Here is a 24448-nt window from a genome sequence, read left to right on the forward strand (position 1 = left end):
AATGATCAGAATAGACAAAGATCCCTTTCATCTTCCCTTGGAGGAAGGCGGTCTGCAAACAAATATGTCAGTGTGGTTAAGCGTTATAGAGAAAAATAAAGCAGGGGAGGGAGACAGAGATACTTGGGAGGGGGTTTCCAATTTTATTTATTTATTTAATTTCAGATTGATCTGAGGGTACAAATGTTCAGGTCACTTTGTTTTCATTTCTAAGGTAAAGTTCCAGTTGTACTTGAGCCCTTCCCCCAGGGGCTGTGCTGTATTAAACCTTGTGCACATTATGGGAGAAGCTGCAGGTCGCCCTCCCTCCTCTGTCCCCTTGCCCTTTGCTCCAGCCCCTTTCCCCTTTGTCTTCTCTCCCCTCCTCCTCACAGAATATATTGGTGTTTCTTTTTCGTGTGGGCAGGTAGTTTGTATGTTGGTTTCATATTAGTATTGAGTACATTGGATACTTGCTTTTCCATTCTCGTGATACTTTACTAAGAAGAATGTCTTTCAACTCCATCCAGGTGAATAGAAAAGACGTAAAGTCTCCCCACAGCACTCCGCCCGCAGTAGCCTGACGACCCTGGGAGGCCCCCCAGTCACCGGCAGCGGCTGGTCGCCTCCCCCAGACTCGGCACAGGCTGTCGCCTCACTATGGCGGCAGCGCGGCACAGCACGCCGGACTTCAAGCTGGGAGCCCAAGCTGATGGCGAGACCATTCTGAAAGGCCTCCAGTCCGTTATCCAGGCGCAGGGGATGGCGAGTCGGTGCACACCTGGCAGGGCTATTTAGCAACCCACACAAACAAAAACGGCAGCCTTGCCAATTTGAGAATTTACCCACATGGATTGGTGTTGCTGGACCTTCAGAGTTACAATAATGACCCACAGAGCAAGAAGAAATCCACAGTCTTTTAAATGAAGTGGAGGGAAGAATGGAAGAATTGAGCGAGGTCAGTACTGGGCAGGGAAAGCGATTACCACCCGTGGTTGGAGGAGGGGTGATGGACACTGGCCCACTGCGGATGGGCGCCTAGTTGAAGATGACCTAGATGAGGTGGTGTATGATGAAGATTCGCCTTGTGAGAACATTAAAATTCTACACTCGAAGCAATTTGGAAATATTCTCATCCTTAGTGGGGATGTTAGTTTGGCATTTACCCAGGCCATCCTGGGCAGTGGCGGAGAAGATTACCCTGGCAAGGAGGCAGTGGCTCTGGGAGGTGGAGATGGGGCATTTTATGTGAAATAGTCAAACCGAAATCAAAGGTGGTCACCATGCTGGGGATGGGCCAAATGGTGATTGATGAATGTAAGAAATACATGCAGAAATCGTGTGGTGATGTCTTACAATCTTAAAGGAGACTGCTCCCAGGTTCTGTAAGACTGTATTCCAGTACTGAAGAGGTACGCCAGAGAAGGGAGAGAATTTGACCACATGATTAATGATTTAAGGGCTGTTCCAATCTCCACGTCTCCGGAAGAAGATTCCACATGGGAGTTTCTCAGACTAATTCTTGACTTCTCCATGAAAGTATTGAAACAGGATGGGAACATTTCACACGGGGAACTGTGTCAATTTGATGGAAGCCCTGTCAGTCTATGAAGAACAGCTTGGGAGCCTATATTGTCCTGTGGAATTCTGGAAGGAAATCATTTGTGTGCCTTGGTAATTGGAATTGTGGGTATTTTACACTGTTTGGAAGAAAGCTAAACCTTGAAGATGAGTATTTCTAATCAGGGGTGCTGCAAATAGCCTTCCTAACCTCCATATGCTGTACATGGCATCCAAACAAGTCAGGCGTTGGTTGTGAATCCCTTAAAGTTTTCTTTGTTGTAATTATTATTTTTAATTTAGAAAAGCAAATGGAAAAATGTATATTTTGATGACCTAGGATTTTTTTTTGAAAGTCACCTGAAGTTAGCACAGCGAAGACTGCTAAGTGCACTGACCCCCGAGATTGTGATTTTTTGTTTTTATTTCTGTGTGGACTTTTTTTGTTTTTGTTTTTGTTGTTTTGGCGGACATTCAATTTGGAGGAATGACCATCATTGTTTTGTCCTGGAGGGAAGTTCTTAGTTTTTTTTTTGAGACAGAGTCTCATTTTGCTGCCCTTGGAAGGGTGCCGTGGCGTTACACGGCTCACAGCAACCTCCAGCTCCTGGGCTTAGGTGATTCTTCTGCCTCAGCCTCACGAGTAGCTGGGACTACAGGCGCCCGCCACAACAACTGTCTATTTTTTTGTTGCAGTTTGGCTGGGGCCGGGGTTTGAACCTGCCACCCTTGGTATATAGGGCTGGCACCCTACTCACTGAGCCACAGGTGCTGTCTGGAAGAATTTTGAAGATGGAGCCACTGGAATTTGCTGGATAGTGAGAAAAAATGGGAGAAGCCAAATCTGATTTATTTCTGGTCAGCGTGATTAAAGGATTTGTCTGCTATTTATTGATACTGGGAAGGCTGAGGCAGGAGTAGATTTGGGGGGATGATTAGGGCCTCAGTTTTGGACATAGTATGTTTGAAATTCTTTTTTTCTCCCTCTCTCCCTTCCTTCCTTCTCTCTCTCTCTCTCTCTTTTTTTTTGACACAGTCTCACCTTGTCACTCAGGTTAGACTGCAGTGGCCTTAGACCAGCTTATAGCAACTTTAGACTTCTTGGCTCAAGTGATCCTCCTGCCTCATCCTCCCAAGTAGCTGGGACTATAGGTTCCTGCCACAACAGGAGACAGGGTCTCACTTTATGGCCCTCGGTAGAGTGCCATGGCATCACACAGCTCACAGCAATCTCCAACTCCTGGGCCTAAGCGATTCTCTTGCCTCAGCCTCCTGAGTAGCTGAGACTACAGGTGCCCGCCACAACGCCCAGCTATTTTTTGGTTGCGGTTCAGCCGGGGCCGGGTTTGAACCCGCCACCCTTGGTATATGGGGCCGGCACCCTACGCACTGAGCCATAGGCGCTGCCCGGCACAGCTAGTTTTTTATTTTTAGTAGAGATGGCATCTCACTTTTCTCAGGCTGGTATCCAACTCCTACTTCAAGCAATCGGCCTGCCTCACCCTCCCAGAGTGCTGGGATTATAGAAAGGTGTGAGCCACTGTGCCCCACTTAATATGTTTGGGATGCTTTCTAAGGGGATAGACAAGTTTAGGGAGGAGGGTCAGGCTTGAGCTAGAGATCCAAGATGACATATAGATGGCTTTGAAGACGTGAGAGTAGACGAGGTTGTCAAAGGAGTTACTTTAGAGAAACAAAAAAAGGAGAGTTCCACAGACTGAACCCCAGGGCTCTCCAGCAAGGAGGAGTCAGTCAGCAGAGGACCCTGAAATGAGGGTCAAGGGGACTGAGACAGGTGGAGAATCATAAGGGGGGTCCGAGGAGGAGGAGGTGGTTCCACAATCGGGGGAGGTGAGGGCTCAGGGTCGATGTGGAGGCCACTGACGACACTGATGAGAGTGGTGAGGGGATGGGGACCAAACCTGACTGGAGCATGATGGGAGGGAACAGGAGGAGAAGAATTGGAATCAGGGAGCATAGACAACCCAGGAAATGAATTTTGATGTAAAAGGACAGTAGAGGAACAGGATGATTCCGGAAAGGAAAATGAGATTAATAAAACTTTTTTTTTCTTTTTGAGACAGAGTGTTACTCTGTTGCCCAGGCTATAGTATTATGGGGTCATAGCTCACAGAAACCTCAAACTCCTAGGTTCAAATCATCCTTCTGCCTCACTCATACTCTGCCTCCAGAGTAGCTGGGACTATAGGTGCCTGCTATGACGTCCTGCTAATTTTTCTATTTTTAGTAGAGACATGTCTGACTTTTACTCAGCTGGTCTCAAACTGCTGAGCTCAAGGGATCCTCCTGCCTTGGCCTCCCAGAGTTGTAGGATTACAGGCATGAACCACTGTGACTGGCCAAAAAAACAAATTTTTTTTTTTTTGAGCAGAGTCTCAGTATGTCACTCTTGGTAGAGTGCTGTGACATCACAGCTCACAGCAACCTCAAACACTTGGGCTTAAGCGAGTCTCAGCCTCCCAAATAGCTGGGACTACAGGAACCTGCCACAACACCTGGCTAGTTTCTTATTGCAGTTGTCATTGTTGTTTAGCTGGGTGGGGCTGGGCGGGAACCCGCTACTGGTGGCATAACCACTGTACTACAGGCACCGAGCCTAAAATTTTATTTTTAAGATGGAGAAATTAGTAACTTTTTAAAAAGCTGATGGAAATAATTCAGTAGAGAGGGAAAAATAATTGGAGTGATGTGCTGTGTAAATGAGAGGGGATAGAATGTGGTGGGTAAATGGGTGGGGTGAGTTGAGATGGATACAGGCGGGGAGGCTGAGGACACAGTGTAGACACAAGTTGGTGGGTGGGTGGGATGGGGGCTTGTGGATGTTCTCTTCAGATTGTTTTTATTTTCCCAATGCAATATGGGAAGTCCGGTCAGCAGCTGAGGGTGAGGATGAGAGAGATTATAGAAGTTTGAGGAGAGAGAAGAAATGACAGAGTTGCCTAGAAGGAGGCGTAGAAGGAGAAATAGTCTAATTTTATTGCTAGACAGAATCAAAAGACCTGCTGGTATTAGTGGTCATTAACTCAACAGCAAGCTTGTGTGTGTTTTTCTAGTCTGTTCTGCTATATTGGCATAGGTGCCAAGGTAGGTGAAAGACTGGATTTAACCAGTCATTTAGTGGTTTAAAGACATTTACCAGAGGAACCATATCAACTTGACTCCGGGATGGGAAGGTGGATAGCCTAGTTGGTCATTTTATCAATCTTTTCTTGTGGTTAAGGGTCTATTTAGCTATTCTATACCTTCTGGGGTCGGTTGTTTATAATGTATTTTGCTAGAAAATAGACTATTTTGGATCAGGTTTAATTTTTTTTCTCCACAGAGCTTTGGAAATGCCCAGAGCATTTTAAAATGAACTTAATTTGGTGATCTAGTCCTCTGGTCTGTCATCTGACAATCATCCTGCTTGGTTTTGCTTTGCCTTTGCTGTGCTCTGTTCCATCCTGTGGAGGCGGTGGGGAGGGCAGAGTCTGGGCAGGCGAGCTGCATGGGCTGCTCACGTGTGCTTCCTCAGTGCACTGTTGGCCGCCATCCTCTCTCTGGGCGGTGCTCATCTCTAGGCCTGCTCAGAACCTTAAAGTGCCTGGCTGATCTCATCAGGGGTCATTTATCAATAGCTTCTGTATGTAGGACTTATTGGAGAAGACCGTTAACTTAGTAAATTAAAATAACACTGAACTGAACTAGTATTTTTTTTTTTTTTTTGCAGAGGGAGGAGGAGCGTGAGGTAAATGGAGCCTGATAACCATTCCCTGAGTCTCATCCTCTGCGTCAATCTATAACTTAGCCAATTCATACACTGTCTCTCCTAAAAGAAATGTACCAGGCCTGGTTGATTTCTCATCCTTTAAACTCTCCCAAACTGAATTTTTTACCTTCTCCTCACCTACATACAGGGTGGCCATAAAGTTCATGCGCCATTTAAAGTGGCCGTCTTGTATCTGCAGGAGAAAAACATGCAACCATGCACAAATAGCATCAATGAAATTGCATGAAAATATCTTTACCAAGGAGAAGTACTCAGCTTCCTTTAGATCTTTTCTGAACAGAAATTTTTAAGGAATAGGAGTTCATGATTTGCAAAGTAGGGGAAACATAAAGAATAAACAAAAATAAAGCCACCAAGAGCTACATTTGTCCTGTAGATTGCTGAGGTCATACTGCAAATAGAGATTTAAATTCAGCCTCGCATTAACTTTCCCTGTCCTTCCTCACATGATCCTTCCCAATCCTTTACTTGGGGATTCTGCATTGTGGGGTGAGGGGTCTATGGTCAAATCAGTTTAGCAAAAACTGAACACTATGTCCCTTTCTTGGAGAGTCACAGCACACTTCATTTATTTGTTCTGCAAATATTTAACAAGCTCTTTCTATGCACCAGGCTTTATTCTGGGCACTGAGAGAATAACAATAGGGAAAAAATCTCTCCCAATTACTGCTTTTATGGAGCTTTTACCGTAACAGAGATATGGATGTTAATCATATAGCCAAAAAAAATTGATTACAAACCCAGGTAATTACTGTAAAAGAAAGGAACATGATTATAGGAAATCTAGGCCAAAGGGTCAAGGGAAGTTTCTTTGAGGAAGGGATAGGAACCAATATCCAAATTGTGAAAACAGTTAGTGTTAAGTAGGTTAAAGGTCCAATCTTGAGACTTTAGAATGTCCAATAGAAATATAATGTGAGCCACTTGTGTAATTTTACAATTTCTCCAGCAACTACATTCTAAAAAGTAAAAAGAAACAGGTAAAAATACTTTTAATAGCATATTTTACCTAACTTAGTATGTCTGAAATACTGTTGTTTCAACATGTAATCAACAGAAGCTATTAATATGATATCGTACATTGTTTTCTGTTTTTGTTCTAAGTCTTTAAAATCTGGTGGGTGTTTTTACACTCATAGCTGTTAATTTAGATTACATCCCAAGGGCTCAAAAGCCACACGTAGGGCCAAGCATGGTGGCTCACATCTGTAATCCTAACACTCTGGGAGGCCAAGGAGGCAGATGGCCTGAACTCAGGAGTTTGAGACCAGTCTGAGCAAAGCAAAATCCCAGTCTCTACAAAATAGAAAAAAACTAGCCAGACATTTTTGGCAGGTGCCTGTAGTCCCAGCTACTTGGGAGGTTGAGACAAGAGGATTGCTTGAGCCCAAGAGTTTGAGGTTATTGTGAGCTATGATGCCACAATGCCATGGCACTCAACCCCAGGGTGACTGAGTGAGACTCTGTCTCAAAAAAAAAAAAAAAGAAAGAAAAGCCATAAGTAGCTCATGGATGCTGCATTGGACAGACTAAGAGGTCAATTAAGTTCTCAAACTCATCCTAGAAAAACTGTTACATACTTCACTGCTGAATGTTACTATGGTCACCTTCCAGGTATCCTGTGGGGAAGCTACATACTGATGTCAGCACCAACTCCATGAAGGACCAGTTTGTGAACTTAATTGTCAGACCTCGTACTATGACAGCTTTAGATGGTCATTCCAGAACAAGAGTTCCAAAATGGATTTGAGTGTTTGGATTACAGGCAGGAGCCACCACGCTGGACTCCAATGTCATGCATTCTAACACATGATTATGATTTTATTACGTCCTTTGAGAGGTCCCACATGACATTTTAAAATGGAGACACAGGAGGGCACTCTAACCACTTAGCAATAAAACTTAACTGGTTTCATAGCCTCAGCAGTTAAAAAATGGATGGTGAGTTTGTTGAACCTGTTTTGTTCTTTTCCCTAAGCATGATAACCAATTTTGCAAGGATACCCTATAAAGGTAACCTGCAAAATACCTCAGCTTCCTTAGCATATCTCACCTGTGACAGGTTCCCAAGACACACCTTCGGCGACATCTGGTTAATGTCTCAGGAACCTTTGCTGTGAGCAACTCCTCAGAACAGGCAAATGGATTAAATATATATATATATGTATATATATATGTATATATATATGGTCTTGCTCTGTCACCCAGGCTGGAGTGGAACAGCGTCAACATAGCTCACTTGCAACCTCAAACTCCTAGGCTCAAGTGATCCTCCAGCCTCAGCCTCCTGAGAAGGTGAGACCACAGATCTACATTACAATACCCAGCTAACTTTTTAAATTTTTGTAGAAATGGAGGTCTCATTACATTACTCAGGGTAATCTTGAACTCCTGTCCTCAAGCAATCCTCCTCCCTGACCTTCCCAAGTGCTAGGAGCCACCCAACTTAGCCAGGGAAGGGGGTTTTTGATTGCGGCTTACTCCCTGCTCAGCTACTAAAGAGATGGAGACAAGATTGCCAAGGGCTCACATTTAGAGGTCAGTTAGCTAAATCAAACCTAGAACGGAGGAGAGAGACCTGTTGTGAGACTTTCTTCAAATGTGCAGCCTGTCCCCATGGCTCAGTTTCCCCATCTGTAAAATGGGGATAACACTGTCTTATGTCTGTATAGTTTGCCAGTGAAGAGAGAGGGCTAGACGGGGACAGGAGCAACATCTCTGTGTGTGACTTTTACCTTCTCCATAGCATTGAGTTTTACATTCAAAAATAAAGCCCATCTGCCTTTTGCTGAGGACTGGATAGCACGCAGGAGGGACAGAACATGCTTCGCTGATGGCAGGAGTAACAAAAGGAGGATAGGTTGGAACAACACCTACTCGCTCCAGATCGGTTTCCTCAAGCTGGAGCCCCGACACTGGGGAGGAAGGGGCGCTGGGATGCTTCTGGGGTTTTCCTCCGAAGTCGGGGGCAGGACCTGTTCTCGGCGACCGCGGGGTTATTCACGGTCAAGGGTGGCGCTCTGCGGCGCCAGCTCTCCCTGGTAGAAGCGAGGCTGGACTGCGGCGCGTCCCCGCTGGCTGTCGGGGTAGCCGTCCCTCTGGTGTTCCTAGGTCAGCCCCAGCTCTCCAGGGCGAGACGCGCTCCGGACCAAGGCCCTGTGAGCTTGCCTCTTTCTGCCGCGGTACCCGGATCAATCAATGAGGCAGAGGAAGCGGGGAAATGATGGAGAAAAGAGAGAGAAGATGCTTAATTCCCCTCGCCTGTAGTTAGTGCACGTCGGCCAGGACTGGGCGCTGGCCACGCGTCTTACACCCCGCTAAGGGAAGGCCGCCCTTAACCCTCCAGACCTTCATTCCCCTGTCGGAGACCCCCACCACTTGCGGGGCGCCGCACTAGGAGCTGTACTGCTTGAACTCTAACATCCCTCAAAGGCAGGAACTGTTAGATTATAACCCACGTACTGCGGACAGGGGACGCCCTGGATAAGCTGGGCGGCTCGCCCGGAGTTCTGCAGTTAGTGGCGGAGCCAGGACTAGGAGCAGGGTCTTTGCGAAGCGCGGGCCTGGCGTCCAGCCTCTCAGCTCCGCCGGGTTGGTCCAGTCGGTCTGACGGCACCTGTTGCCGTCCTAGCTGGCCACGCGGGAGGGAGAGAACTACCAAGAGTATGACCAGGGGGCTTTCCCCAACGCCTCGGCCGGGGCGCAAAGATTCGAGGGTAGCTTTGAACTGGCGGAGGATGACCGCCCTTCCCCGGGAATCGCGTTCCTGGCCGACCCAGGGTTTCGGGGAAGTGCCCCCCTCGAGGCTCTGGGAGGAAGCGGAGGTGGCTGGAGTCGCGGCCGCAGCGCGGCGGGCGCAGGGACACGACCAGGCCCAGCGTGCCGGTCCACGGGCGAGCGCGCGGCGCTTTCATTCAAACTTTCCGAGTCTCAGTTCAGGAGACAGCGAAGGTGTGACCAATCAGAGTCCAGAGCCGAGAATAAATTATGTAAATCGCCATCTGGCGATGGGTCAGATGACTCCGATACTTTAAAAAACTACGTCTCGGGAGCTCGCGGCGTGACAGCGGCGAGCCCCGGCTCCCAGGAGGCGCGGGGTGAGGGCAGATCTGGTCTGGGGCGAGCCCGGTCGCACTCGCCCCCTCCGACCGCCTGCAGCTCAGAGCTGCCAAGTTTCCATTTCTCACCTCCTCCACCTCCTGCCGCCTAGCCCACCACCCTCCTGCTGAGAGAGGGGGGCCCACTTCTGCTCCTGCCCTCTCGGATTGCTAGGCACATCCAGAGGTGACTTAAAAAAAAATTCCTGTTTCAGGGGAGGGGGTGTGGCGGGCCAGGATGAGAAACTCCGCTCCTCTGCTCTGTTTCTGGAGCGTCTTTTGTTGCTTTGCCGCGGGAAACCCCGCAGCCCTTGGTCCAGAGGGACGGCTGGAAGGTAACGTGCTGTTATTTTTATTACATCTCACTTCTTGTCTGTGCTGGGCCCCCCCCCCCCGTCTTGCCGAGTCTTCTTCAGTCTCCCCCATTTCTACGAAACCCTCTCTCCTTCCCCACTCGCTGTCCATTCTCTCCTCCTAATCTCCACTTGTTCTTCCCATCCCCTGGACAGTCATGCCGGAGGCTGGAGGCTGGCGGGGTGTGCTGGCTCCGTGCCCTTTCTCGTGCCCCCCACTCTTCCATTAATAGGTGCTGTCCAGCCAGGCAGGGGTGCTTGCCAGCAGTCCTCGAAGCCTTGTCCTTGTCTTTGAACCTGGAAGTTTGAGAGGCAGAAAGGTTGAGAAAGAGCTGTCTCTTGGAGTCTCTCTTGGGCTCAAGAGGTCCTCTTGCCTCAGCCTTCCACATAGCTGGTACTACAGATGCCTGTCACTATGCCTGGCTAGTTTTTCTGTCTTTAGTAGAGACGGGGTCTCACTCTTGCCGAGGCTGGTCTCAAACTTGTGAGCTCAAGCAATCCACCCCTCAGCCTCCCAGAGAGCTGAGATGACAGGCGTGACCACAGTGCCTGCTGGTGCCCCTCCTTTTAATTTCTGTGCAGGTGTTTTGAAAGTGAAGGTGGCAGGGCAGCCGGCTTTGGTTTGATTAGTACTTGAAGGGAGTGTGTATCTGTGCCAAGAAGCTGCCAGGCTTATTCCTCCAGGTTGCCATCCTCTTCCTTCTCTTCCACCCCCAGCTCTCCCCCTGCCCCTTCTTCCTCCTCCTGTCTTGTAGCTTTCTTCCTCTTGGGATTCTGTATGGCAACCTCTTCCAACAGAGGCAGTTGCTCTGGTGGAACGAGAGTCAAGTCACCCAGGGCGACTACTAAGTCAGCTGGTTAAGCAGGGCAGAGCTGGGGAACCTCTGAACCAGACCCCATCATTTCATCTTCTACTAATTAATGTTGGTCCATGGCAGCTTCTGTATATGTGGGAGGGTTAACTTGAATGAATGGAAAGCCTTGCTTTGCTTAACATGTTTCCAACTCCAGTGCTGAGTAGAAGCATGACCTGGGGGTAAGAAGCATCTCTAGTTTCTCTCTTGTAACTTCAGAGTTGTGTGCCTCTGAGTATTTGCCACTCATCTCATTCATTCCAGAAAGTATTGATTGCATGCCTACTCGGTGGTGGGCACCCTTTGGGAGCAGGAGTGGTAGCAGTGAACAAATGGATGGCAATCCCTGCCCTCTGGGAGTTTACACTTCAGTGGCTGGAAGGCTGACTGTTAACTCATTAAACTTAAATAGCCTTGGTGTTATGGAGAAAAAGAAAGCAGAGGAGAAAAGCTGGCTAGCTGGGAGGAAAACTCTGCAATTTTTTCAGAGAAGGCCTTCTTAAGGAGTTAGCACCAAGCAAGCAGCTGATGGAGGTGAGAGAAGGAGCCAGGAGGACATCTGGGTGAAGAACAATCATGAAGGCCCACAGGCTGAAGTGAGCTAGGCCAAAAGCAGTAGGACTGAAACTAGGGAATTGTGGGGTCAGAGCCAGCCAGATGCCAAGGTGAACCTTCTTTGTCCACACTTGGGTTCATCCCCAAATATGTCTCAGGAAGCCAGCAGACTCCTTTTCTCCTAGATGTGCCCATCTGGTCTCTGTGTGAGCGGCTATCTGGGTGGAAGTTGGGGAGCTGTCAAACATGTTATGCCCACAGTTCAAATTTCTGCTGGTTGGGACTGTTCATCACTTGCCTGATAGTTAACCTGAGTCTTGCTCCTGTGCACGTAGCTGCATTTTCTGCAACCTTATCCCTTGTACATCTGTGTTTTCCCCTCTCTCCCTCTTCCCTTCCACCACCACGGTCTCTTTCCATGATTCCCATGATTCTTGTTGCTTCCTAAGTATGGGATAAATTAAGCTCCTGGGGTGGTCATTTGGTATCTGTCCCTTCTGGTTGCAGGGTGACAGCTGTGCTTCATAGGGTGCTGAAAGTGCACTGGAGGGCCCATTTGTGACTGTCTTATTGAGACAGCATGGTGACAACAGCACCTACTTAATGTTGAAAGGCCACAGACTGTCAAGACCTTGGGCCATACTTTGGGAGTGGGGCTCTGTCTAGGTGAGCAGTATGTATGAGCAGTGAATCAGGAAGGAGTTTAGAAGCTTCTGCCTGGCTTTAGTCATTTATCTAGCAAACTGATGAGTGCCTGGCAAATGTCCACTACCACATGGTGCACTGAGGATGCCCAAGGCCTTTGGAGTAAGTGCTGAAATCAAGATGGGAACACTTGGCAAAGCCCATTGAATAACTGGTCAACGGCCTCTTTCCTCCCATTCCAAACACCCAAATCTCTTAAAATTAGAAAATTTGGTAAGTTTTTTGGCAGCAAGACCTGACTTTACCTGATCTGAGCCCATTTGGGAGCAAAACCTGACCTGAAATGATATGAGTGATTACATATCTTGTATATTGCTTGATACTTTTATATAAAGGCTGAAAATTTCTGAATTCTGGAACTTGCCTGGTCCCAAGCTTTTCAGGAAAAGAATTGAGGGCCCATGTTCTAAAAGTAGGAACTTAAAGGAAGAAAGAACTCATTTTGAGAAGGAAGAAGAAAGAAAGGCAGAGAGAGACTACTATTAATACTCATGACTAATTAATACTCATTAAGTATAGATGAGATGTCCATTTTATAATATTTTCACATTTCTTCTAGAATATAAAAAGGGAACATTCAGCCCATTTTAAAAGCTGAAACTCAGATGGCCTAATTTGTTCTAGCTTGAACTAGAACTAGACCCTAGATCTCTCCCAACACAAGTCAGATAGATGCACCCACACTCTGTTCTTTCATCCTAGATGAGCTTGGCAAATCCAGGGATGTTCAGCCTTCAGCCAAACCCTCGGTGAGGTTTGGCCTTCGCACCACTAAGGACCCAGAGCACGAAGGATGCTACTTCTCCCTCGGCCACAGCCAGCAGTTAGAAGACTGTGGTTTCAACATGACAGCCAAAACTTTTTTCATCATTCACGGATGGACGGTGAGGGGGGGGCAGGGAGCGCTGCAGCTTTTTGATATGTCCTTTGTTTTGGTCAATTAAAAAGAAAACTGGTGCTTCCAGATTCCAAACCCTCTTCCCCCTTCTCCTTGTGGGCTGCTTGTATTTCAGACAGCTGTGAAGAATGTAATGGGCATTCACTGAGGGGGCAATGTGGACTCCAGCAGGGTGGTATTAATGCTGGCATACAACAGGCTTTCAGAAAGTGGCTCTCCTGAGGGCAGCAGCCCAGCTCCCCTGGCTCTTAAGGACCTCTCTAATTACACTTAATTACACTGGTCAACCACTGCCTTGAGGGGGCCATCCCTCTGTGAGAGCTGAGCTGAACCAAGCAACTTGTCTGGCTCTGAGAATCGGTGAGGAGCCAGCTGGCCTGGGTTGCTGGCCACCCTTGGCACGATGCCCTCCTGTTTGCATAGAGATAGCCCCGTTTAAAGGCACTGGGGCTCTTTATGTGCCCTAGCTGAGCAATTCACATTGAAAGGCCCGTAACAAACTTCAACAAAAAAGGGCTTTACTGCTCAGCTTCAGAAGCTTTTGACCAGGGATTTATTCATTCATATAATGACAGTCTGCAGGGAAATGGCACTATTAACTGAGCAGATTTTTGCTTGGCTAATTGGGAGGGGACATTCCTTCTCTTAATGATGAGACATTCATATCTGTTACATGCTTTCCATGGCTGTCAATCTGTTCTCAACGTTTGGGGTTGTGGGCAGGGAAGGCCCATGCCTACCTACCTGGTGTGGATGAAGAGATAATTAAAGACCTGCCCACCCATCCCTGTCCCCCAGCCTACAAACTGGAATCATGCATTTGAAACTTTTTAAGACCCCCTGTCAAAATGCAAATACAGACTGCCTGTGACTTACAAATGGGTTGCATTCCAGAAAATTCTTTTGTAATCTGTTTGGAACTTGGAACAGCAGTTTCCCATAGAAGCAAGATTGTAAATGGTGTTTGGGTTCCCAGGCTAGGCACAGAAAAATCTATTTATTTGATAATGTACTTGTGGATAGGTTTACAACTGGATCCAGTCACCATTTATAACTCTGTTGCTGTGGGAAAGTGTGTTCTGAGTTCTAATTTGGAATTCCAGGGATGGATTTTCCCTTCTCTGGGGTCAAAGGGATGGCAGAGATGGGCTGTGGGAAGGGGTCATTTGTTAACTCTGCGTTTGCCTAGGAGACAGCATCTTCCTGCATCTCTAAGAGAGAAGCTAATTCTCCAGGGCAACCCTTTGAAGGGTAGACCAGGTCACTTGTCTGCCTGTGACAGGGACTCGGACTAACCTCATGTCAGTATCACTACCAACATCTATCTCACAGTGGCCCTATCAGATTATGGGGCGACAGCAGAGGACATCAGCTTGGAAAGTTTTGGTGGGAAAAACTGGAGATGTAAGAAGTGACTCTGCCTATGGCTGCCCCGCTCATGTGCAGATGGTTGGCCCCCAGCAGGTTCTAAAATCGGCTGGGGAGAAGGTCATGGGACAGAATTCCATAGGTATGAGGATTTCAGAAACTCAAAAAGAATTTTTGAAAAGTTTCCCGTTTTCTTTCCAGATGAGTGGCATGCTTGATAGTTGGCTGCACAAACTTGTATCAGCCCTGCAGACAAGAGAGAAAGATGCCAACGTGGTGGTGGTTGACTGGCTCCCACTGGCTCACCAGCTTTACACAGATGCTGTCAATAACAGCAAGGTGGTGGGACACCGCATTGCAAGGGTGCTCGACTGGCTGCAGGTGATGCTGTCTTCTCCTTTCACGAGCAGGGGCTCAAACCTGAGGCTTCTTTTTCTTTTTTTAAACCTGAGGCTTCTTAAGAAATACAGAGCACACGTGTTGCTGTGAACTTCGAGTCTGATCACAATCTTTGGGGTTGAAAGGTTGGCCAAACTAAGTATTGCTTGAAATACTTGAAAGCTGGGACTTTGAGAGAGCCTTTTAGTTATTCACAGATCTTTGAATTTGTCCTGTTACTCTATTTGATGTAAGAAAATTGGCCTTATGGGTTGTTACTTCCTGATCCTAGAAACAATGACCTTGGGTTGGTTAGACAGGCCTTGTAATCTTTTTTTTTTTTTAGAGACAGAGTCTCACTGTACCGCCCTCGGGTAGAGCGCCGTGGCGTCACACGGCTCACAGCAACCTCTAACTCCTGGGCTTACGCGATTCTCTTGCCTCAGCCTCCCGAGCAGCTGGGACTACAGGCGCCCGCAACAATGCCCGGCTATTTTTTTTTTTTTTGTTGCAGTTTGGCCGGGGCTGGGTTTGAACCCACCACCCTCGGCATATGGGGCCGACGCCCTACTCACTGAGCCACAGGCGCCGCCCAGGCCTTGTAATCTTTAAAAAAAATTTTTTTTTTGAGACAGAGTCTCACTATGTTGCCCTCCATAGAGTGCCATGTCGTTACAGTTCATAGCAACCTCAAACTCTTGGGCTCAAGCGATTCTCTTGTCTTAGCCTCCTAAGTAGCTGGGACTACAGGCGCCCACCACAATGCCCGGCTATTTTTTTGTTGCAGTTTTTATTGTTGTTTAGCTGGCCCAGGCAGGGTTTGAACCCACCAGCCTCTGTGTATGTGGCTGGCGCCCTACCCATTGAGCTACGGGTGCCACTAGGCCTTGTAATCTTAAATACCTCTGAAGCATGGCTGTACTAAGGGTGGGGCAGGGGTTGATTCAAAAAAAATGCAGCCTAATGCTTTGTTTAAAATAATAAGCATGGAAAACAGATCTTGAGCCATTGCCTTACTCTTTATAGGTTAATGATTTGCCTGAGATCAGTGAACTTGGTTGGGGACAGGCAGGGCAAGGCTATATGGTCAAAGTGACCCGATTATTAGGGCAATTCCAGATTGGCCTTCCTGCACCTGTGGAATCTGATGAATTCTGGTCAGGGTTCTCGAGCAATCCCTCTGACCTCTGCCTAATTTGTTTTATAGAATGTTTTATAGAGGTTGGTTCTCAAGCCTTGGGGTTACCTCCTCAATCCCACTAGCTTAGTACCCTGTCAGGGGACAATGCTTCAACTCTGGGTCCCAGCCAGGCTTATTGGGGGAGGTGGGTATCTCCTGAGGCTAGGGTGGAGGGCAGGGCCTAGGAGGGCAGGCAGGGGGCATCTGTTGTAGGACTGTGGCTGGCACTTTGGTCTCCAAAGCATATGTGGCACTGCCCCTCCCACCTTAGGAAGAAAACATGTAGGGAACAGCCAGGTGTGCAGCCGCTAGTCACACCCTCCACCCGGCCCCCAGTACTTGGCATTTAAAGTACCACCAAGTCCTTCTGGCCTGCTCTTACCTGGCTGTGGCCCTGCGTGTGCCTTGCCAGCAATGCCAGAGAGGCCCGTGGCCCTGCGTTTCCTCCTCTGTTGTGGCTAAGTTGTTGAATTGCTGGTGACTCTGGGGGCTTAGGAGCAGACTCTTTAGCTCACATGCTTTGGTGACTTCCTGCAGGAGAAGGATGATTTTTCCCTCGAGAATGTTCACTTGATCGGCTATAGCCTTGGGGCGCATGTGGCTGGGTATGCTGGCAACTTCGTGAAAGGAACAGTGGGCAGAATCACAGGTAAGCTCTCTCTAGCCACCCACAGCGGGCAATCCCCTAGCTCCTCCGCTGCCAGCCTGGTTTTTCTGAATCAGAGTGCTCCCAAATGAGGCAGCTTGAGTGAGTCTTAGAGGACTAGCTATAGAAAAAAACTTGGAGAACATCTAATCCAGAGCTTTTCAAATGTTCTTTTTAGTCATAGAACCCTTTTTTTTCAAATTGATCTCTGCATGGGGCTCCAAAGTATGAGACACAGATCGTAGTGTTAGCCTCACCATTTGGGCCCTTCCTTTCCTAGGAGAAATCCCAGGATCTCAGAGGATCAGGGAACACAGTTTGAAATCCCCAGGCTAGTCTGACAAGTGAGGAAACAGAAATGAGGCAACTTGCTCACGGGTAAACAGCTAACAACTAAAGGGCAGAAGCTAGGGTGGAGCCCTGGCCTGCAAGCTTTTGGCTGTTCATTTTAAGTCCCCACCTACGATGCTCCAGGGACTCAAGAGAAAAGAATAAAGAGTAGATCTAGTTGCTACATCTATGCCTGCACTACTGAGAAGGCTGAGACAGGGTGATCGCCTGAGCCCAGGAGTTTGAGTTTGACTATGATCATGTCGCTGCACTCCAGCCTGGACAACATAGCTAGACCCTATCTTTAAAAAAGAAAGAAAAAACCTCAAGCCCCAAAAGATTCTAGTTTGAATTTTGTCTCTGATTTCTAGTTCATCTACCAATAGCCTCTTGCCAATGATAAGGTGGCATATTTATTAATAATGGCTAATGATAGCTACCTATTTAGAATAAGTAGTTAAACTTTGTAATTAAAGAGATCTTTCTGATGTTAACACCCAGCTGGGATGGAGTTTTCCACCATCTTAAAAAAACGATACCCTAGCTGGGCGTTGTGTCAGGTGCCTGTAATACCAGCTACTTGGGAGGCAGAAGCAGGAGAATTGCTTGAGCCCAGAAGTTGGAGGTTGCTGTGAGCTGGGATGTCTCAGCACTCTACCCAGGGCGACAGCTGGAGGCTCTGTCTCAAAAAAACAAACAAACAAAGGAAAAAAAGATACCTTAGTAAGATTTTTTAAGAGATAGGGACTTACTTTGTCACCCAGGCTGGAGTGCAGTGGCCTGATCATAGCTCACTGTAATCATGAATTTCTGGGCTCATATGATCCTCGCGCCTCACCTCCCAAGTAGCAGGGACTACCGGTATGCACCACCACGCCTGGCTAATTTTTAAATTTTTTTTGTAGTGACGTTCTTCCTATGTTGTCTAGGCTGATCTTGAATGCCTGGCCTCAAGCCATCTTTCCGCCTCAGCCTCCCAAAGGGCTGGGATTTCAGGAATGACATACTGTGCCCAGCTTTTAGTGAGCTGTTAACAGAGAGTTTGGGTTCAATCATTTAACGATTATGAAAAGTGTGAGAGATTCTCTTTCCCATTTTGTGCCCTTCAAATACATATACAGAGCTTCCTCTATGCTAACATTAATGGGAAATTTGTTGCTTTGAAGTTTTATCCTTTTTGCAGCATTATTTTATTTCTATTCACCTCCAGCATTACCCTCACCTCCAGGATAGTAAAGTAGTAAACGTGGTCACCTTGAAGGAAACATTTGAACAATTTATTTGCCTGCAGTGTTTTCAGTTTAAAACAGGACTCAGATAGAAGAGAGTTTTAGCTAAAGCATGACTTAGTAAAGGTAGAATTTTAGGTTTCAGCAATAAGCTGGTATGTAGGGTGTTTTTTTTTTTCGTTTTGAGACAAAATATTTATTTTGACTGAGTAGAGTACAGTGGCATTGTCATATCTCACTGCAACGCAAAACTCCTAGGCTCTAGTGATCCTCTGCACACACCTTCCAAGTAGCTGGGACTACAGGCACAGAACACCACATTGGCTAATTTGTTTTTTCTATTTTTGGTAGAGACAGGGTCTTGCTCTTGCTTAGGCTGATCTCAAACTCCTGAGTTCAAGCTAGTCTCCTGTTTTGGCCTCCCAGAGTGCTGGGATTACAGGTGTGAGCCACTGCGCCTGGCCTTGTATGGTAGGCTTTTTTTTTTTTTTGCAGTTTTTGGCCGGGGCTGGGTTTGAACCTGCCACCTCCGGCATATGGGGCCAGTGCTCTACTCCTTTGAGCCACAGGCGCCGCCCTCTGGTAGGCTTTTTAAAAGAACATTAGTGAAGTTTTATTTGCCCTCTTCAATTGCTGTCCCTGCGTTTAGGTCTAACATGTACACGCACATACACAAACACGTATGCATGCTCATTCCTTTAGATTCAACAATTTGGTTTACTGTAGCTTAGCGCTTTATTTTTATTTTGAAGATTGTGGGGCTTGAGCTGTCCAAAGTGGACTGGGATTGTGTGGCCACCCTTGACTGTTCGTTAACCCGCTGCTGCTGCACAGCAGTTTGATCTGAAGCCACTCCGGGTTCTATTTTCTGAGCGCCTCTTCTTAAGCCCCCAATGATGGGCATGATGTTTCAGATCCGGGCCAGCTGGGTTCGAACTGCAGCACACACAGAGCCGGGGCCCATTGTGGTGTTGGCAACAAGGACAAACTGCACATCCTGATTTTTCCTATTTCTAAATCTGAAATGAGGTTAGTGGGGGAACTTTCAGGTTCTTTTTCCTGTTTCAGTGGCAGCTGCGAGGATAAGGGCGTTTCTCCTGTGGTGGGCAGGGGAGCCAGGCAGAATGCTAATGAGTGCTCTGTGGACGCCTGCACAGAGCATGGGGCCCTCAGCACTGCCCCTTCCCTCTGGCCTTTCTCTGTGGAGCAGGGGGCTGGCCTCTGTCCAGCCCAAGGGTATTTGGCTCTCCTGACCCATGCTGTCATGCAGGTTTGATGGGGGAGGCTGTCTCCTCTCATCTCTCCTTAGTTGGGAGACTTCTCATGGGCCTGAGGACCAGGTGGTCTCAGCTGGTAAGAGGACAGAAGTTGCCGTTTGCAGTGATGCCACTGTGCAGAGCCCATCAGGCAGTCTTTATCAAGGGGATACCTGAACCTCAGTCTTCCCCAGTCTTGCTTGGGCCAAAGGGTGTGGAGTGGAGCTTTCTAGAGTTTTACTCTCTTAGGCTTCTAAGCGGTCTGTGATGTACTGGGGAAGAGGCCCTGTATTTTTAATTGAATCTTTACCTACTTAGTTATAAATAAATAAGCAGACAGATTAATTCATTTAAGAAATATAAATTTAAACAAAAGAAAGAAATATGAATGAAGTGTTTACTATGTTTAAACTAGTTGCTAGCTACTTCACGTGTGACACATATTTGCGCTACCTCAAAGCCGCATAGCACCCTTGCACGTTTCACAGATGGGGAAGCCAGGATGCAGTGACAGGTAATGGGACCACTATCTTGCACCCCTGTAAGTAGCAGAGCTGGGACTCAAACCCAGGCTGTCAGCTTCCACAGCTGCCTGTCCTCTGTGGGGGAGATAAAGTAGCTGTTGAAATATGGGAGGCTCTGCTCTGGTAGGCCAGAATCCACAGCACAGAGGTTTTCCTGCCTCTGTGTGTGTTCCATTTGCGGGACAGAGCACATTTAGGGGAGTAGGTGACTAAATGGAAGAAGTGTGGGCTCTTCATCTTCATCTTCAGCTTCCCTGTTTTTGGAGGGGTTAGCTCTTTATTCCTAGTTAAAAAAGTAACTTGTGCCACTTTGCCCCCTGGATCTGTAGACTATAGAATATGTGTCAGGGACAGTCGGAGCAGGGCAGGCTGGCTCAGACTCAGTGGGTGAAGGCCTAGCCTGCCTGCCTGCCTGCCAGCCGGCCTGTGAGTCCTGTCAGCCTCCCACATTCCTCCAGTACAGCCTGGTTTCCATGGCGCTGACTGTCTGGTGGGGACCTTTGTTCACACCGAGCAAAGAGTGTCTCCCTTGTATTAGTTGCAAAGCAGAATGCCCCCCGCCCCCTGACATGGCAGGGGGAGGCCACTTGCGTCAGTACTGTGGTCCTTGCAGGCTCTAAAATGGGCTATTCTGGGAGGACACTGTTTTTGTGCCATCTTTCTTTGGGACAGGGGCTCGGGATGAGCCTCCAAGCATCCTGGGCTCCCCTTCTGCCCTGGTTGTACATAAATTTACCTGCACTTCTTTCAGAAACTATTTAGAGTTTCATCTTCTACCAGTGTCAGGAGCAACCAGGTTCTACAGGTTGACCATCCATTCTAGACAATATCTCCGCTTTTGTTTATGTTCAAATTACCCTTTCACGTGTCCTGATGTGCTCCTTGGTCATATTGTTGTGGGGTCTGGTGAGCATGGTTCTGTCACCTTTCAGGCCTCTATTCCTGATCACATTTCCCAGCCTCAGTGTTTCTAGAACAGGATTTCTCAGCCTAGGCCCTGTTGACTTTGGGGCTTTGTTTTGTGTGTGTGTGTGTTGGGGGGTTTGACTTATATGATGTAGTGCGTTTAGCTACATCCATGGCCTGTCCCCACTAGATGCTAGTAGCTCTCCCCACCATAATTATAAAAAACAAGTCTCCAGACATTGCCAGATGTCCCCCTGAGGGGCAGAGTCACTCCCAGTGGTGAACCGCCGTTCTAGGGGCCCTTCCTCTGCGGCATGTCCTGTTTCTCCAGGTCCTCCCTGTGTGTTGGTCTCCTGCTTGGGATGACTCTAGTTCTCCTCACCACCTCAGCTTGATAGTAGCAGCTATAATAACACCAAGAAGCACTTAACCTCCTCGTGTCTCATATGAATTGTGTGGACTAAGGTGTTCCGCTTCCATTTTATAGACCATACTGAAGCATAAGGAAATTTTTCAATATTTGGGTCCACAGAGCACCTACTTTTCAGATGACCTGGGAGATCAATATGTATTTCTGGGCTCCATGCCAGATGTACTAATCAGAATCTCTAGGAGGTCAGGGGCTTGGGAATCATCATTCTATGCTTTGTAAGTTCTTTTCTTCAAGTGGTTTTGCATACCTGTGGTTCTAAAATTAAAAGATGGTGAAAAGGCTCTCTCACTGTTGCTGCTGCCTGCTCTGTCCTGTCCTCACCCTCTCCCTCAGCGCATATACACACAGGTAACTAACTGCTTACGTGTCCTTCCAGAATTTTTTTTTTTATGAGTCAGAGTCTCACTTTGTCACTCTCAGTAGAGAGCTGTGTCATGTTGTAGCTCACAGCAACCTCAAACTTCTGAGCTCAAGTGATCCTTTTGCCTCAGCCTCCCCAATAGCTGGAGCTACAGGTTCCCACCACAGTACCCGGTTATTTTTAGAGACAGGGTCTTGCTCTTGATCAGGCTGTTCTCGAATGCCTGAGTTCAAGCAATGCACCTGCTTCAGCTTCCCAGAGTGGTAGGATTACAGGCATGAGCTACTGTGCCCGGCCTTCCTTCCAGAATTTTTTAGAACTACGTGGTAGAATCTAAATTTTTAGCAAGCTCCCCAGTGCTATTTGTGCAGTTTCAAATGTGAGAACCAGAGCTACTTGCTGCTCAATACAGAAAGTTTGGAGGCAGAAGCATTTTCTCACTGCCAGAGGAGTTGTGGGGGCTTGATGTGTGGATTCTTGCGTACTGGGTATTTCCTCTTCTCTCATCATTCCGCCCTAGGCCTGACTCATAACTAAAGGAAGGGGAATAATTAGTCCACATACAAATAGCACTGCTTGAGGAGACTGAGTTCTTCCAGAAGGATGTAGGCAGCTTAGTTATATAAAAATTTGGCTGAAATTAAGGCTGTGGGGGGCTCTTAGGGAAGAATGAATGGGAAAAGGGGCTTAGTTTCAGGCAGCCAGCGTTCTTTCTAGAACTGCTCCAGGACTAACAGTCTACATGGATCCTCAGAGATGTGTGGTGCTGAACCTCATGGGTAGTTTACTGGGTCACCAGAGGTGTCAAGACAGGAGAAGGCTTCAGAAGAAAGTGAACGTTCTGCAACAGTAGGATTTAATTTCCACAGTGGGTTCCTTAGTTTCTGCCATGCCTTCCATGTCTTGATTCATGGGTTGGGGCTCAGAAGGCATCTGCATTCTGCATACTTGAACTTAACTTTAAAGCCTGACTCCTTGACTTGGTGCATCTGACGTAGTCCATCTTGGGCCTCCCTTTGGTTATAGGTTTGGATCCTGCTGGGCCCATGTTTGAAGGGGTGGACATTCACAAGAGGCTGTCTCCCGATGATGCAGACTTCGTGGACGTCCTCCATACCTACACACGTTCCTTTGGCCTGAGCATTGGGATTCAGATGCCTGTGGGCCACATTGACATCTACCCCAATGGGGGTGACTTCCAGCCAGGCTGTGGACTCAACGATGTCTTGGGATCAATTGCATATGGAAGTGAGTTCCTTTTTTTCTGCCTCCTGTTTGACACCGTATAAACTGAGACTCATCTCCTTCTAAGTCAGCCAGAACCGTTAGTGTTCCCAGCGTCCTTCACACTCTGCCACTGCTTTTAATATTTCTCATCATCCTACAAGCTGTTAACAGCCATTCAGGGGGCCCTGCTCTATATTCTCATGCTTCAAAGTCGCCAGTTGTCACTGATTAATTTCCTTTTATGACAAAAAGAATACTTACATGTTTGCTGGGAAAAAAAAAAATTAAACAATATAGACTTGCACAAAGCAAAAAGTAAAATCCCCCCCAAAGTCCCACTGCCACCCTACTTCTACTCTTCAGACATAGCCAATATAAACTATTTGTGTGTATCCTTCCCAAATTTTTTCTTTTTTTAAAAATTTTATTTATTTATTTTTTGTGACAGAGTCTCACCATGTTGCGCTTGGTAGAGTGCTGTGGCGCCACAGCTCAGAGCAACTTCAAATTCTTGGGTTTAAGCTGTTCTCTTGCCTCAGCCTGCCAAGTAGCTGGGACTATAGGCACCAGCCACAAAGCCTGGCTATTTTTTTTTAATTTTCTTTTTTATTTCATGTATTTATTTATTTGTTTATTATTGCTGTGGCATCATAGCTCAGAGCAACCTCAAACTCTTAGGGTTAAGTGATCCTCCTGCCTCACTGTCCTGAATAGCTGGGACTATAGGCACCCACCATGACACCTGGCTAGTTTTTCTATTTTTAGTAAAGACAGGGTCTCACTCTTGCTCAGGCTGGTCTTGAACTCCTGAGTTCAAGTGATTCACCTGCTCAGCCTTCCAGTGTGCTCGGATTACAGGCGTGTGCTACCATGGCTGGCCTCGTCTGGATATTCTTAAACATGAAAGCACATATATTTGCTAACCATATTCTTTTTACAGGATTGTATACTATTCAATTTAGTTTTATTATCTAAAACTATATTTTAGTTTTGGATAACATTTAAAGTAGTAAAACTAAGAGGCTTTCTCTATTCACTTAAAATTTATCTTCTGAACACCTGAGTCTATTCTCAACAGACTTAGGCAGAACTAAATTTGCTGCTGAAACAGATGTGACCATTGGCAATCTCTTTCCGGGTTTCCCATCCCCTTATTGCCTTGAATGCTGGTAGGATTTCCTGTCTTGGCCCCAGTTGGCTCTCTCCGCTGAAGCTCTGCCCTCTGGCTGTTCTACTCTTGTCACTCATTCTCCCCCCTCCCAATATGATTAATATCCAGGTAGCCCTGTCTTAGGCTCCAGCATGACAGCATTTTTTTTTTTTTAAAGAGAGTCTCACTCTGTCACCCTGGGTGGAGTGCAATGGTGTCATCACAGCTCACAGCAACCTCAAAGTCTTGGGCTTGAGCAATCCTTTGGCCTCAGCCTCCCAAGTATCTGGGTGTATAGGCATGCACCACTATGCGAAGCTAGTTTTTTTCTATTTTTGGTAGAGATGGGGGCTTGCTCTTGTTCAGGTTGGTCTCGAACTCATGAGCTCAAGCAATGTAACTGCCTTGGCCTTCCAAAGTGCTAGGATTACAGGTATGAGCCACCGTGCCCGGCATGATGGGATTTCTTAAGGCTGGTGGTGCCAATGAGGTAGAGTTAGGGGTGGATTTGCCGTTTTTTTCTTAAGGTTCCAAGAGTTACTTAAATTATTTGCTTTACCTCTGGTTATAAGAAATAATGGTGTAGCCAGAAAATCCAAATTAAACTCTTAACTATGCAACTAACTGTATGACCCTGTGCAAGTTACCTCACCTCTGTGGGCCTTTGGG

General features: G+C 47.2%; 1 protein-coding gene and 1 pseudogene across 1 annotated transcript in view; both read left to right on the top strand.

Moving 5' to 3' along the window:
* Window positions 1-639: 639 nt before the first annotated feature.
* On the top strand, window positions 640-1705 carry LOC128572042 (spermine synthase-like; annotated as a pseudogene).
* A 7696-nt stretch (window positions 1706-9401) lies between these two features.
* LIPG (lipase G, endothelial type) overlaps window positions 9402-24448 on the top strand; it is a 28627-nt gene continuing 13580 nt past the window's right edge. The window contains exons 1-5 of the mRNA XM_053571939.1: window positions 9402-9761; window positions 12596-12777; window positions 14361-14540; window positions 16255-16366; window positions 22429-22650. Of these exons, the coding sequence (XP_053427914.1) occupies window positions 9665-9761; window positions 12596-12777; window positions 14361-14540; window positions 16255-16366; window positions 22429-22650 (793 nt within the window). The 5' untranslated portion in view covers window positions 9402-9664. The remainder of the gene's footprint in view (window positions 9762-12595; window positions 12778-14360; window positions 14541-16254; window positions 16367-22428; window positions 22651-24448) is intronic.

The sequence above is a fragment of the Nycticebus coucang genome, chromosome 19 (assembly GCF_027406575.1).
Source record: "Nycticebus coucang isolate mNycCou1 chromosome 19, mNycCou1.pri, whole genome shotgun sequence".
NCBI lineage: Eukaryota > Metazoa > Chordata > Mammalia > Primates > Lorisidae > Nycticebus > Nycticebus coucang.